At 40.7% G+C, this 15,402-nt stretch overlaps 1 protein-coding gene across 3 annotated transcripts in view; it reads right to left on the bottom strand.

The window, feature by feature from the left end:
• The window catches only part of PATJ (PATJ crumbs cell polarity complex component), a 138,183-nt gene extending 125,138 nt beyond the window's left edge, over positions 1 to 13,045 (bottom strand). For 2 of the 3 annotated variants that reach the window (XM_059478360.1, XM_059478362.1), the window contains exons 1-9: positions 13,002 to 13,045; positions 12,753 to 12,919; positions 11,032 to 11,244; positions 9,590 to 9,729; positions 7,605 to 7,797; positions 5,765 to 5,893; positions 3,768 to 3,980; positions 981 to 1,083; positions 119 to 207 (exon numbers count right to left, since the gene is read on the bottom strand). In XM_059478360.1, coding sequence (XP_059334343.1) covers positions 119 to 207; positions 981 to 1,083; positions 3,768 to 3,980; positions 5,765 to 5,893; positions 7,605 to 7,797; positions 9,590 to 9,729; positions 11,032 to 11,244; positions 12,753 to 12,919; positions 13,002 to 13,023 — 1,269 coding nt within the window. In that variant the 5' untranslated portion in view covers positions 13,024 to 13,045. The remainder of the gene's footprint in view (positions 1 to 118; positions 208 to 980; positions 1,084 to 3,767; positions 3,981 to 5,764; positions 5,894 to 7,604; positions 7,798 to 9,589; positions 9,730 to 11,031; positions 11,245 to 12,752; positions 12,920 to 13,001) is intronic. The other variant, XM_059478363.1, reaches the window with a different exon arrangement.
• Between the last annotated feature and the right edge of the window lie 2,357 nt (positions 13,046 to 15,402).

Here is a 15,402-nt window from a genome sequence, read left to right as displayed (position 1 = left end):
TTCTGCAAAGCAGAGGAGGTTTAATTAATTTGAGAAAGTCTTTACTATGTTGTTCTTTTAACAGAGATGTGAAATGTATTAGCTCTACAGCAATATATAAGCAGAGTATTCTACTTACAGCAACAATTTTGTCATGAACATGAATTTGGCCATTGTGGTCAGCAGCACTCCCAGGTATGATGCTTTTCACAAAAATCCCTGAAGGTTCTGTTGGGGAGGGAATAGAAACAAGTCACTGCATTAACCTAATTTGCTTCTTTTCTTATTAAGGTTTTTAATTCCAGCCTTTTTCACACACTTCCTTCTGCCCATAAAGTGATGATTCTGTAAACCATCACCATCTGCACGCTACCACTCCCACAGCCTGACACAAAACTGAGGATTTCTGGTGGAAAAAAACCCAGCACTGACACAACCACCTGTACACTGACCTCAAATATTTTCCTTAAAATGGCTCACAAAAGGCCATCTCCTCCGTGGATTCATCCTTGTGCTTACCCAGGCTTTAAACCACAATCACTTAAATCCATGCTGCGTTTGATTTCAATAGGACTAACTAAGCTAAAAGTAAAGTATGTGCTTAAGGACTTTGATCAGGACTTCAATCATCTTACAGCTAAAGAATTTAGTACTTTAAATCTTAATGAAAAAGGATTTTTCCTTAAAAAAAAAAAGAGAAGAGAAGAGAAACATGGAAATCAGAAAAGCTGTCCTTTGTCATGTTTGCAGTTTGATTATTAGTTCTAACTCCCAATGAGAACAAGGAAATAAAAACAAAGAAAAAAAAATAAAAAACCCCTGAAACACTAGCACTTCCCTTTCACAAACTCCCACCAAACACAAGATGCTGATCTGTAATTCCAGTGAATTTCATGTCTCCATACCCTAGCGCAGGCAGGAGCCATTCATTTTCCCCATGGTCAATAAAGGGTATTTGAGAAGCCCCTGATCAACATTTTCCTAAATTCTGTACAACTCACCTAGATCACACGCGCCAGCATATCCAACAATTGTTATTCCCAGGCTTTGCCCATTCTTTTTTATAAGTTCAACATCATAGGTGTCAAAAAAGTTGTCATTATCCTATAAATAAAGCACAAGTTAGTAAAAAATTATCATAAATTCCCAGTGCCATTACAATATTGCAGGTTAATTAAGACCTTCAGAAGTGAGAAGTGATTTTGTTTTTCCTTTTGTTTAAATGCAATGTAAATTCATTTGTAAAGTCCCTACAAAGCTGGCTCTGGGATGTCTGTGCAACTCTCCTGTGAGCAGTAAAAATCAGAACTGCAAGGCAAGAGTTCAAACAGGGAACAGTAAAGACACTGGTGAGACCAAAAGAGAAAAACAATCAAGCACATAAATCTGGGATTGCAAGGGATAAATTGAAATACACAGAGCTGTTTTCTTTCTGTAATCAGATACAGGGCAATGAGATCAAAAAGAAGATGATGAGAGTAAGGTCTGTTAAAGTGATGAAATCAAGAGGGATCCCGCCGCTGCCAACAGCAAAAAAGGGACTGGGAAAACGGAAAACATTTCATAAGGGAGTGAAAAAAGAGAAGTTCAATCAAATGCTTGCCAAGCATCAGCTTTGGAAGGGCCCCTATGAAAAGCAGCCATACCCATTTCACTCCTCAATGCAGGGAAATCGATGGGCACTATCTCCTTATCACACACACCTCTCTCCACCAGCACAGTCATTAAGCTCATTAAATGCCTTCCAACTGCCTTGCTCCATACGAGGCTGATGGAGATGAAGATAAGTTTGGGTGCTGTCACTTATCTACAGCAAACAAGCCCAGAGCAGCACCTGGAATGGAGCTGCGGCCTTGAGAGCCTGCAGGAGCTGTTTTCACCATCAAAAACTCCTCAGAGTCACTGCTCTGGCTACAAACATCTCCCTCTAAGTGACACTCCTGCTAGCATGCAAAATAATTGAAATGAAGTCCAGAGAAATCAAAGTGCAAAGTCCTAAATACAGTCAGCACAAGCTGGCTGCACCCTGCTGTCACTGTCTTGGACAGTACAAATAATAGGATTGTTTGATTGTTTTCTTGTGCCCACACACAAAAGTGGTTTCAGTTATTCTCTACCACAGGAAATTCAAAGAAAATTAAATATAAATATAAAACTGAAAATAACTAACCACCTATTAAAATGGCTTTCTGCTGGTCTGCAAAAAAAAGAGAAAAGGAAAATATTTTCCACTCCAAAGCTCACAGCTAGTGAAAGCACTCATAAACCAGAGAAAAACTAAATTACAGGGATAAGTTCCATTATAAATCTGACACAAACTGAATGGTGGATCATTGAAATCATCACTAAACTAATAAATACATTCAGATTAACAACTAATCCTGTCTTTGCAAATTTCTCCTGGCACCAAGAAGAGGAGTTTCTTCAGATCTACACATGAAGGCACTATTTAGTTCAGAAATGATTTTTCCCCCCTCTAAACTGCATAGCAGGAACAGGAAGGACACTGAAAAGACACTGAGAAAGAATCACATTTTAGAAAACCTGCAGCATTTACAGTGCTCAGGGCTGATCAGTGGCAACGGGAAGAGAGAAAAACAGAATTGTGTGGAGGAAACACAACTATGACCACTACCAAAACAATAAATTTATTTTTCCCCTAATATGGGCCCTGGAAAATATGATCCAGTCAGGAAAGAAGGGCCTCATAAGAATGCTGATTCCCTTGGAGAGCCTCTTGTGAAATATTGGAGAATCCCAGTGCTCAGACTGCAGCCTTAGGGATGCAGATCACCCCTCCCAGCTCCTGGACCCTGCACTGATCCCTCCTGGGGAACCCTGGGGAGAAAAGGAGCTCGAGAGGGACCCAGAATCCTTGCCTGACACAGCCACAGCACTTTCCCAGGGATGTAAAACACAAATCTGCCTCTGCAGTGACTGTGCCCAGCGAGCAAAGGGGCGAGTTCGGAGCAAAGTGACTTCTACTCTGACCTTTAAAAACAGTGCTTCAGAAAAAAAAAAAAAAAAAAAATATAAAAAAAACAGCTCTCTCCACTCATATTCAAGAAACCAAACAAGAAAGAAAAGGCTACTCAGATTCTACACCTAAATCTAAGCAGCACAGTAGCAGCAGATGGTACACAAGCACAGCTTTGTTTATGTTTCGAGACCTACTGTACACTTAGTGTAGCATTTGTTGATTTTAATTACTCAAAACTGAAAAGAATGACTTCAAAAACAAGAGACTTTGATATGACCATGATAAGATTTGCTAAAACAAGTTTCAAAATTTTTAGATATATTTCCTATCACAGGCAGTAGCGTAGACTATGAAAACATTACACTTATGTTTCATAAAAAGATGATTGTGCTGAATAATTCTGGTGTGGCTCTCTGGATTTCAGACTTAGGGAAATTCACAGTCCAGTTTTAAATCCACTTACAAATGATTGATTAGAAAAAATGCAACGAGCTAGGAAGAAGAACTGAAAGTACCACTTATCAATAATGTTTATGGTCTTGGTAATTAAATCAGCCACTCTGAAATAAATTCTGTAAAGCTGGTCATTCCAATCCCAAGATTATAGGTATTAATAAGATAGAGGAAAAAGGGGGAAAGTTATAGAAGGCAGAGCTGCAATAATGACCACTTAAACACAAGCGTATATCTGGAAACTCAAGAGAGGAGGAGCACTTTAGCGCTCAAGAACTCTCTGTTCTCTCCTTCCTTTCTGATCACAAGCCACAAACACACTTAAAAACATCCCAGGGAAGCAGCAGATACTCACATTTCCATTTGGAAGGGAAGGCAGTGTGCTGACTGGCCAGCTGAGGGGAGCAGGGGGAGCCTCCATGAATTCACACTTGGGCTCCCTGGCCACGATCATCCTGACAGAATTCCCACAGTTCCTGAGCACTTGGGCCACCTGCTCACTGCTCATGCCCTGCACGTTGGTCCCTCCAATCTGCAGGATGTGGTCTCCCGTCTGCAGCCTCCCGTCCTTCAAAGGCAAACCAAATGGCAGAAAGTGTTTCCAGTCCGTGCACAAAGTATCTGTTCCATCACAAAGCTGAAACTGTGCACAGGGGCATCCTCACGGCCATGGGAACCAATGGGAGAAAATGCCAGGAAAAATGACCGCCGTAGCAACATTTTGAACAACTCAAGGACTTGCTTGCACAGTTATGGGCTGTTTTTCCCACTGTTTTGCTCATTTAGGAGAAAACAGGCAGCAACAATGTTTTATAATCTCACAGATTGCTGTGTGTTCTGTTTTCACAGAATACTCCTTGTCAGGTAGGAGTTAGAATATAAGCACAGCATTTTGATTTAGGAGTTTTTTACAGAGTTCTTCCCTCATACTTCTATATTCTCCAACTTCAGTGAGTAAATCCACTGAAGGTAACAAGACTCCACACAATCAATTATTTACCTGATAATTATGATTTATGACCTACATCATCGTTCCCATCACAAGCAGGAACTTCTAGCACCAAATTCTCAGCTGGTATTGATCAGCACAGCCCCGCCACCTTTAGTGCACTGATTTATACAGCAATCACAGAGTTATTCTCAGAACCAACTCAAACTCATTTACAAACTCATCCAATTTTAGCATGTACATGCCTCATTATTTCACATGTTCTTAATGATGTCTCATTCAGCTGAGAATGATGTGGTGAGCTCTTAGCTTACATGCTTCATAGCCAAAACACTTTATTCCTTACAGCAAAACAGGTGCTAGACAAAAATTTAAAATATACTCATTTATACACGGCAGGTTCAGAGGGAGATGGTTGAGAAAAAGCCAACATTTTCCAATAAAGCTCTCCAAATTCCCAGCTTTTATTCCATCCTGTACTAGAGGAGCTACTTTTGCCTCTCTCTTTTGTCTGCAGGGGTTCTGGTCCTTAGATATTTTAACTTATCAGGACCAAATTTGATTGAAAAATCTGAATCTGTTTGGTTACTGCAAGTGTTCTAGCCCTGAAATGCAGCAATACTTAGCACTGACTTTCTAAAGACAAACAATCAGGGGTGCAAACTGTGCAACTTCAAAAGGATCTGCACCAAACATAAGCGTGTCCCTGAACTGGTCAGGCTGCAAGGCAGGGATCAAACCCCCCTCCACTGAAACCCACTGAAAATATTAAAAATATTTTCAATCTCTAAACTGAATCTTGCATTGCAGTGACCTTGGTTGGGCAGATTTTCTTGCCTGAGAATTCACTTAGAGAGTTTGTCCCCAGGGGTGTTGCAAAATGTGCCAAATTCTACAGAGAATTCATCCTGCCCCAGACTGACCAGGGCCGAAAATACCAAATATCAGGCAACTTTTCAGAATTTTTGCATGTTCAACAATGTCACAAAAGCCAAATCTTGAAACCCACTGAAAATAGGACATTTTCAATCTCTAAACTGAATCCTGCATTGCAGTGACTTTGGGAGGGCAGATTTTCTTGCCTGACAATTCACTGGGAGAGTTTGTCCCCATAGATGTTGCAAACTGTGCCAAATATCAGGCAACTTTTCAGAATTTTTGCACGTTCAACAAAGTTACAAAAGCCAAATCTTGTCTGAGGAACAGCTTAATTTATATCAGGTGCTGACTTTTTCCTCAATCATACCTTCAACCTTTATTTATTTATGAAGCACGTGCTGGCATTCAGACTTTGATGCTACCAGCTTCCCTTTGTTGAAGTATATTAGTTTATTTTAAGACTGTCAGAAGCGGTTAATTACACTTTGCAATCAAACAAGAAGTGACATAATATAACAAATTACCCGATCTGCTAATCCCCCAGGAACAATTGTTCTTACAACTACTCCACTCGACTTTCCTCCTACAATTCCAAAGCCTAATCCCGAGCCATCGTTAATCAGCTCAACGTCTTCGACGTGGCCCCAGTGAATCTGCAATTAATAAAAACAGGAGATTTTAATTTTGACCATTTGATTGTTGCAGCGGGGAGGAGGAGGAGAATTAATCAGAGCGGTTTTCTGTCTCCACCCCACAGGCTGGAGGATCTGTGGGATTCTGTTCACTCAGCTCCATTTCCCCATAAACACGCAGTGGGATTTCTCTCATCTGTTTTTGAACACGCATTTCTTTCTGTCCTCCACTCTCAGGGTAACAGGATACCAGGGGAAAAAAAAAAAAGCTTGACTAAGAAAAAGCAATTTTAAGGTTTTCCTGCCAAAATGAAAAGCATCCTTTTGGTTTTTTCATAAATCCAGAGTACTGCAAACAAGAGGGAAAAACAGAGGCAAGGAGCTTGCACTGGCCCGGTTTTCACTCAGCCTTGCCCAAATTCTCATTTCTGTTGTTTCACTTACACACTCTGAACACCCCCATTCAGCACTGAATTAATAGCACAGCACAATATTCTGCCATACTGGATTGGAAGCAAATTTCTAAGCTACACTCCACCATGACCTTATGTTCTACAAGACAATCTGAAAATAACAAAGCTGTTAAGCAACCCAAACCCAGCCAATGTTTCTGTCAGATTAATATCTCATACAGGCCCAAATGGAGCAAAGTAGGCAGATTTAAGTCTTCTGTGAATAAAGGATTTATTAGCATACTGAAAATCTTTGCCAAAGCCAGTTAAATATCATAAAAGAAGTTTAAAGACCCCCTGCAGAGATATATATTTGTATTATATTTTGTTAGTCTGTTCAGTGCAGATCTTTCAATGAAAAAGCAGTTAAAATTTAATTCTTTAAAATTTTCAGCGTAATAAACAATATTGATTATCCACTAAAACCTTCAGATTTCACTACCTCTGTAATAATCATGAGGGAAATAATTGCTAAGAATAAGGAAAAACACTGCTTTTACCCAGATTTTCATCAGAATCTACTAGCATAATAAATTCAGATTCCAATATTGCAATCCCTGGATTTAGGTGTGCAGTTTGTCCGAATTCAGGGAAGCCACCTGGACCATATGGGTGGAACACAGATGGAAGTTCAGCCCTGGTTTATTACATGTCCCAGTGACAAGCTCTCCTTTGTCACAAAAACAAAAGGCTTCCCAATCACTGAAATTTGCAGATGGAAAAAAACAAAAAACCAAAAAGCCCCAAGCTGATAAATAAACAGGGATTGAGAGGTTCTTTAACAGATAAATTGTGTTTGTTTTTTAAAACAAAGACAAGGCTTTTTTTGGTGTGAGCAGTGCCAGTTTAAATTGGTTGGGCTGTTCCAAGCAGTGCTCATGGCAGGTTATGTTTACTCTCTTTTAAGAGGTAATCAGAGCATCTTTAATTGCTGAGCACAAGTAGGTTTCAGCTGGGTATTCTCATAAAATGCTCCAATCAGCCTGTGCTGAACAGACCCTGCTGATAAGAATATGGTGATCCACTAAAGTTTCTGCTATCCCATAAAAACCCAGGATCTGTTTTATAACAACTCCACCACACAGATTTGCAATGGAAGCTCTGTGCTTACTGCATGGTGACTCTAAATGAAATGTTATCACACACAAAATCTGATTAAAGTAAAAAATCCCTCTTGATAACACAAACCCTTCAGAGCCACGGGAGAAAAAAAAAATAATTAAAAAATAAAAATGCAGCCCAGCTCGAAATCTGATTTGGACAGTATTGCAAGAACTCACAGTCTCAGGTGGATTTACATCACTGAGCAAGGCAGCTCTGCTGTTCCCCTGAAGTGGCTCCCGAGCCACCACCAGATGCAGGGATCCTGTGGATTGCTGGAGGAGGGCAATGGCGTGCTGATGGGAAATGTTCTGATCCAATGGCGTGCAATTAATGGCCAGTATGTGGTCATTTTCCCTCAGCCTTTGATCCCTGAACAAAACATTGAAAGCAATTTTTTAACGCGGCACAGTGACTTCACGTCAGGCTCCTGCAACTGAAATGTGAACAGGAAAAACACACAGTCCTGCAAGGTTAAATGTTTATGTGCTTTAAAAATCTGCTTATTAGGGGGCCTTCACCAGCTTACACACTCCATTCTACCCACACTGCTCCAAACTGCCCAGCCACATTTTGCTTCAGCTTTGTCATGGCACAGAAATTTGCTCACTTCTTTACTCTGCTTCTGTGCAAAATTTATTTGCAGTTCCCTTATACTTTCTTGATTATATTGAACTACAAAGCAGAAGAAAGTATTTCTGTAGTTACACAATAAAGTAGGAACTATTCTTCATTATGTTTAGCACTTCATTATGATGCCATCTCTAAGATCCCACAACCCAGGCTTTGATGCTGTTTTGTATCACTATTTATTCTAAAGATTGATGTGCTGCATATTTATATTTTACTTAAAATTTATAGTATCAAGCTTCAGACGTGAAACTTTCTTGGAGCAACACGCAGTTCAGTTGCTACCTTGAGATAATATAAATTTCACAGTTAATTCACCCCAGTGATGAATTTAGATTTGTGACAAGAGAGAAACCATCACTCATCTCCTTTGTTAAATATTCATTCTGAGCACGAGACCAAACTGTTACATAGACAGACACTGCCTTCAAAGCTCTGTAGGAATCCAAAAAAGTCTCCAGGAGATCTTGTCTCAGAAGCAAAATGGGAAGCATGCTGGGGAAATTTATAAACTCCCAAACAATGTAACTGCACATCTTAACTAAGGCATTTGAAACTTCCTTTTTGTCGTGCCACGTTTAAGACGTTTCCCAGAAATCACTTTCTTCGAGCACTAACCATATTTCAGATTCTCTCATCAAAGAAAGTGAGCAGCAGGTCATCAAATCCTAAAGTGAGATATTCACCCTCCTCTGACATCCGGATCAGTCCATCTGTCTCCACTTTGAAAGAGCCTTAATATGCTTTTCTTTAAGAGTTCTCTGGTGTGTTCTCTGCGGGCCCATCGCCATTATCATTCCAACCTCTCCCCACTCTTTTTGTCATCCTGCGTTGGCACTTCCTGACATGTGTTATTTAAAAAGTGACACCAATGACTTGAAATCTAGACACATTTTTCTTGAGACATAATTCCAAGCACTGCGTTTGTCTCATGCCAACTCTTGTGGTTTTACAATCGCGTTTTATTTTTAAAGGATTGCTCTGTCTTTTGTTGTTGGGTGAAAACCCACAGACAATACAGGAAGAAACTGCCTGAAGCCTCGATTCTAGGATGACATCTGTGCAGGGATCTGTTGGGAGGAGTGGATCTAAATTTACACAGGAAACAAACAGTAAAACCAACTATAAATAGGGCATTGTCAGAGGCACATAAATAAAGGAAAAAAAATTAAATCCTTCAGTGACACAATGCATAAAAATGAAAACGGAATCCAATTTTTATTTTCTTTGTATTCTTTTCTGAGTTTTCTTTTGTTTTTTTTAATCAGGACTCAAGATTCTCTAAAGTGAGTCATGTTTTCTGGAAATTACATTTACGAATGGCTCGGAAATTTAAAACTCATCTGAAAACCTGATCCTCAAAACATGAGTCCCTTTCAGCTGAAAAGCCAGAATTCAAGATTCCACCACCACCAAAATATCCCACCAGATAACCCAGACAAACATGTTATTCTGATTGAGTTTTCAACCTGAAGGTCATGACTTTTCCCTCCATGGAAAATACAATTTTCCAGCACAATTATGAAGATCTCACCTGTCAGCTATGCTTCCTGGCTGGACTTCCTTGACAAAGATACCAGCTTCTCCCAGGCTGGGATTTTTAAGGGCAACCACGCTGAATCCAAGCCCTCCAACAGAAGGTTTATCAATCGTTATTGATTCTATTTGTCTCCCCTAATAAAACAGAAGATAAAATGATTTACTAATTTTCAATGCAACAGAATGAGCTAGTTGAAAATTTACGAACGCTGGGAGAATTATTCCCCTCCTAAGACTAAACAAAGGCAAAATACTGAATATGTTATTTCTATAAAAGCTCCTCCATTTATTATTTTTAATATGGCAACGTATTGGATATGCAAGCACTCAGGTTCTGAAACCTCAGGGAATTTAAGAGCTGCTTTCACACTTCATTCACATTATGAGATGAATTCCAAACTGGATGAAAACTATGAACGAAGTGCTGTCTAGAGCAATATATTTGGGATTTCTGGAAATGCTGTATGGCTAAACTAAATTACTTGTCTTTTGGTTCCCCTTGCTTTTAATGCTGATTTTTAGGTGTGCATTCAAAAGGCTGCAGCTTTTAAATAAAGAAAATAATTTCCTCGCCCTCCCTGCAGCTTCACACTTAATGCTAAAAAAAGTTTGCTTTTGCAACTGCCTGCTTTTCAGTTCTAATACAAAATTGCTGGGGTTGTTTACTGGGAAATATTACTGGGAGAATGCACTGCTATCACAGCTCTTTTATTCCAAATAAGGTGCAGCCTTTACTGCTAAATCTTATCTCTGATGAGTTAATGACACACTAATGAGAAGAGCAATGCTCAAAATATTACAGCTACATTAAGGTAGTCAATTAGCAACAGTTACTTAATACAGAAAGGCATGACTAAGCAATTAAATTAATGGTTCAAAATAACAGAGAACAATACATTTGTGGCATAAATGCCAATCCCACATGGGTAGATGTCTGCACCTGCACAAATTCTTAAGGAATTTGGCACATCTGCATCTGCCTGGCAATGTTAAGACATAATAAATAAAGAGTTAAATAAAATATTGCATGCTAGGTTTTTTTAATCCTTTGCACTGTTCATAAAGTTGGTACATTTCCAATTTAAAATGTACTTGATAAACAAGTGCCTCCATCAAAACAACTTTCTGCTGAAAATGTCCATTTTCAATTAAGTGTCATCAAATACCAAAAATGTTTTCTGGCAGCTGAAACTTCCTTACTACGTTGGTGTGTTTGGTAGAAAGTAAAACAGAAAATTGGCAATGGAAGTTAAAAAAACAAAACAAGCCACCAAGCCACTTCCTATTGCTGACATTATCTTCCAGAGGGAAAAGTTCTCAACACTTCTACTCTCTCCTGGTTAGGAGGCACCACGCTTCCAGACACACAACAAAAAAAGCAGAGTGAAATGCTCCAAAATGAAGAAAAGTTTGGTTCACTAAACCTTAGAGCCTTACCTTTGCCATTTGCTGGATGATCATGTTAAATTCATTAACTGGCAGGTTTGGAGTGAAGGCTGATGCCCTGGGTGCAGGTGAAGTGCAAGGTGTCCCAGCAGTGACTGATTTGTCAGCAAACACCAAGAGCCCCCTCTTGGTAAAATCGAAATCCACCGAGCGGTCGGGAGGCATGTAATTGAGCTGTTGAGAATGAGCAGAGGTGTGGAACAGCTACTGAAAACAAAAGAAGGGTTTTCCACAAATACCATTTTATGTGCAGGCTGCCCAAGGAGCAAAAAAACCTGTGTTCATATTTGCCCATTCACACAAATATAGTCACCTGTACAAATCAGACAGTGTTAATACATAATCTCTAACCAAGCTACCCTATAAAATTTAAATGTTTTTCAGGAGTTCCCTGAATGTTTCAGCTGTGTTTCTACTCCACTCATTTTTCTCTGTTTCTTTCATGCTTCTCCTCTGCCCTTTACCCTCTTTTCACCCTGATATTCCAGAAACAACACATGCAAAAGCACCAAACCCTAAAGAGGCTCTCAAGCACTGCTCCAACTGTTAGGGAAACCTGTATAAAACTTTTGGCACAAAAATTCAAGTGTTTTGAGTCATTCAGGAGCCTGAGGCCTGGTTTGTATTATCCCCTCCCCAAGGAGAGCCTAGGGTACAAACTACCACTGAACATGTTATCTCTGCTGGAACTTGCACTTCTAGTCCTCACTGATAATGAAGAAATGAAAAATATTCCCGGTGTGACAAAACAAACTAGAAAATCCCATCCTGAATGAAGCTGCCCACGCTTATACAGAATTTCAAGAAAACCCAAATTTTCTAGATACGAGAATCCTGAACATTCCAAACACAAACCCCACTATGTCACAGCCACTTCTTGGATACATTTGCATTTTCATACATGTGTTTAACAGCCTGCAGGAGTGCATCCAAGCCTTGGAAGGAAGGGATGCAGCATTTCTGGAACTCAGGAAGGATGGATAATGAATGGCACAGCCACCACCAGGCCAGGAACACCTGCAATACACCTGGCAAGGGACACCTTTGTCCCCCTGACACCCACCCTGCTGGTCACTCCCTGGTTTTGAGTTTGCCGATGATTTTAACTTAGCTGCAGGGTGAGACCTGTCCATGCCCATGTGCACAAAATCAAGTGTCACTTGGCTTCACAAACCAAACCACACGAGTTCCAACCTCTGCTGAAGCCAAGTCATTTTAAAACTCGCTTGGGCACAGCTGCATCAGAGCCTGGCAAATCTTCAGGCTGGGTTTTCTACACGTTACTTGCCAAAGCAGGTTAAGCATTCTTGTAAAAATTAACAGGAACTAAGCGATGCTGTCTTTTAGGGAGGAAAAAATGCTGCCAGTGGGCTGATAAACAGCACTTAGCTGCAGTGAAAAACAAAGGATCCCAGTTCCAACACTGCTCAGGACTCCAAACACTGCAGCTGATGTCTTTTGCAGATGTTTCTTTCCAACACAACCCCGCCTGTCCTGCATCCCTTTCAAAGCACATTGCCCCATGACCTCCTGGTTGCAAAACCACTTGTCATTTCAGCAGTGCCTCTGAGACACAGAATAAAGAAAAGGCCCAACACTCACTAGCACCAGGTTACGGCTTATTAACGAGAGCACCCTCGTTAACACACGCTGATCCAAGCTCCACTGGCCCAGAGTCACCGCCACACCAACAGCAGTAATTTCACACTCACTTGCTCCTTCAGCTGCTTGATGGACTGCTGGAGAGTCAGGATCTGGTTGAACAGGGGGCTCCTGAGGGTGTTCCTGAGGACAGCCAGGTTCTCCTGGTGCTGGGAATCCCTTTTCTCCTGCAGCTTCGCCTGCAGCCGATCCAGGATCTGCAGCACCTGCTGCTTATCTGCACCACAGACAAGGCCAGGTTAGGAATGGAGCTGCCTGGATCAGTGCTCAGCAAAAAGAATCATTTTCAGACCACCTACCTGCTGCTGGATTTTCTGGCATGTTGAGGGGTGCTTTTGGGATTGATCGGAATAACCTGGCTGAGATTAAAAAAAAAAAATCAAATTAATTACTGATAGATCGAAACAGATCAGTAACACTTGATAAATGAAATAATACCATGCTAACTACAAGAAATTTCATTAAAAAAATACTACTACCCCTGTTGTTTACCCCAAGTATTTAACAAAGCTCTCAACATAGCCTCATCACATCCAAAATTTTTTCCTTGTTCCATGTGCTTTTCTTTCACACACAGGAAGGAATATGAACAACTCTTCCAAACATGAATAAAAATGCAGGTTATGAAAAAAAAAACTGAAAAGGAAAACTGAAAACTGAGACAGACATGTTCAAGCAAATTATTTTGAATATTGACATTAAAGTTGTGATCTTCACAGATATGCACAGAGCTAAAATCTACCTATAATTTAGAAGATATTTTCCACCTGATCATTTGTAGACAGTATTCGTCAGATCATTTGTAGAGAGTTTTCCAACATTCTGGATGGCAATATAGGTGAAACTTTGTGTTTCCCCATAAAACAGTGAAGTTCACTCATGGGACAGCACAGAATTAAAGCCCAAAATTTGGCATATTAATCCCTGTTCCAACACATTCCTGAGGAAGATCTGTTCTAATAACAGCGTGATATACAACAGGTGAAGGAAGCCTGTTCTCCTGCAGGTGTTTGCCTTTCTCTTTTCTACATACATGAACAGCAAAATATTCTTTTTTAAGCTTTTAAGGAGCAGAATATCCTTTATCAAGCCCCTCCACAGTGCCAAACAGAACAGGTCTCCAACAGGGGCTGAGGCCTAGATGGCAGTATAAAAACAACAGACTTGCAATTAGCAGAGATGATAAATTTGTACCCTTGCTTGCATGTTATTAAGTTGATGTGGAGCCTGTCATTCTGAAATCTATCAAGGCAGCTCTACCAAGCAAGTTTCCTTCACTTAGTACAAGCTCTTCTGAAAAAAGTCAGCCATTTAACAGCACAATTTACATAATTTTAATTCTATCCAGTTTATAAGTGTGTAATTCCAGAATAATATATTTGGAATTATTTTGGAACAAGACTAGCCATATTTCTCTCTCTATATAAAAGCTTATTATTTATTTTTTAGTCTTGCAGTTCAAGAGGAGCAAGGGGCACGTGGTGAACGTGACACCAGGGTCAGCACATTCCAGGGGCTCTCTCCCAGCAGGACCTCTGACCCTTTCAGCCCTGACACTCTCTCTGCTCTCACTGAAAACACCTGGAATTCTGGGAGGACACTGTTCTATTTACCAAAATATTAATTATGCAGGTGAGCAGCATTCCTTCTCCTGCAGAGTCAGGTTAAGTTGATTTACCTCATTGGAAAAAAAGCAGGGGATGGAGGCGTGTCACAAACCACAATTTCAGATTTATGCACCCTTTCCTGTGCACATGCCAGCAGCTCTGGCTCCTGCAGGAATTCCTGCAGAGCTCGGTGCCTTTGTGCGGTTTCCACCCAGGGCCAGGCAGAACGAGCCTCTTTGCAAGACTCCTAACAGATTTAGGAGGTCATTTTAAATCAAACTCGTAGCAAGAGTTGAAGCAGCAGAGCCACACAACCCCCTGAAAGATTTTCAGGAATGCATCTGCACTTTTGGAAGTGCTGCAGCTTTATTTTCTTTTCCATTCGAAGTAAAACGCTTCTGAGAGCACAGCAGCCTCTGATTCTGTGCTGAGAGCTGATTCTGAAGAGCAGATGAAAAAGCACCATTTCCTTACACACTCCTGAGCCTTCATCAAACCCAGAAGACAAAACTTAACCTCCTCGACTGAAAATACAGCATGAACCCTAACAAATCAGGACAAAGAATATGGAAATTTGTTCTTTCTTCCCCGTTTAACTTCCCTCCATTCGCTCTGCTCCTCTGTTTTTCTACCTCTCATCAGCAGTTAGAAAAGGAAAGCGAGCGAACCAAAAGGAGAAAGGCAAGGAAAATAACTCCTGGGAGGAAAAGTGCCTTGAAACACCTTTAACCCAGCAATGGGGAGAGGAAGAGATTAAACCCAGAGAAGAAATCCAGCATGGCAGGAAATAACCAACAGCACAACCACCCAATAGCCAAAGCCAAGAGGCCAGACCAGCTCCCCAGCCCTCTTTTGTGCATTTATTAATCCCTTTCCATTTTCCATCTGATCCCACAGTGAGCTGGAACAGGGAGCTAAACACTCAGAAAGAATCCTTCACGTTTGGGTGGGGTGAGCTTTGTGCCCAGTCAGCTCTGGCAGGAGGGGGACAAGAGGGGACAGGGTGATGTGCCCACACCTCACAGCAGCACCAAACTGCACCACCAGACACATCCATCCCTAACCCAAAACAGCCTCCAAGTGCTGAGCTAAC

This window comes from Ammospiza nelsoni, chromosome 9 (genome assembly GCF_027579445.1).
Source record: "Ammospiza nelsoni isolate bAmmNel1 chromosome 9, bAmmNel1.pri, whole genome shotgun sequence".
Taxonomy (NCBI): Eukaryota; Metazoa; Chordata; class Aves; order Passeriformes; family Passerellidae; genus Ammospiza; species Ammospiza nelsoni.
This window is presented reverse-complemented; position numbering and strand designations above follow the sequence as displayed.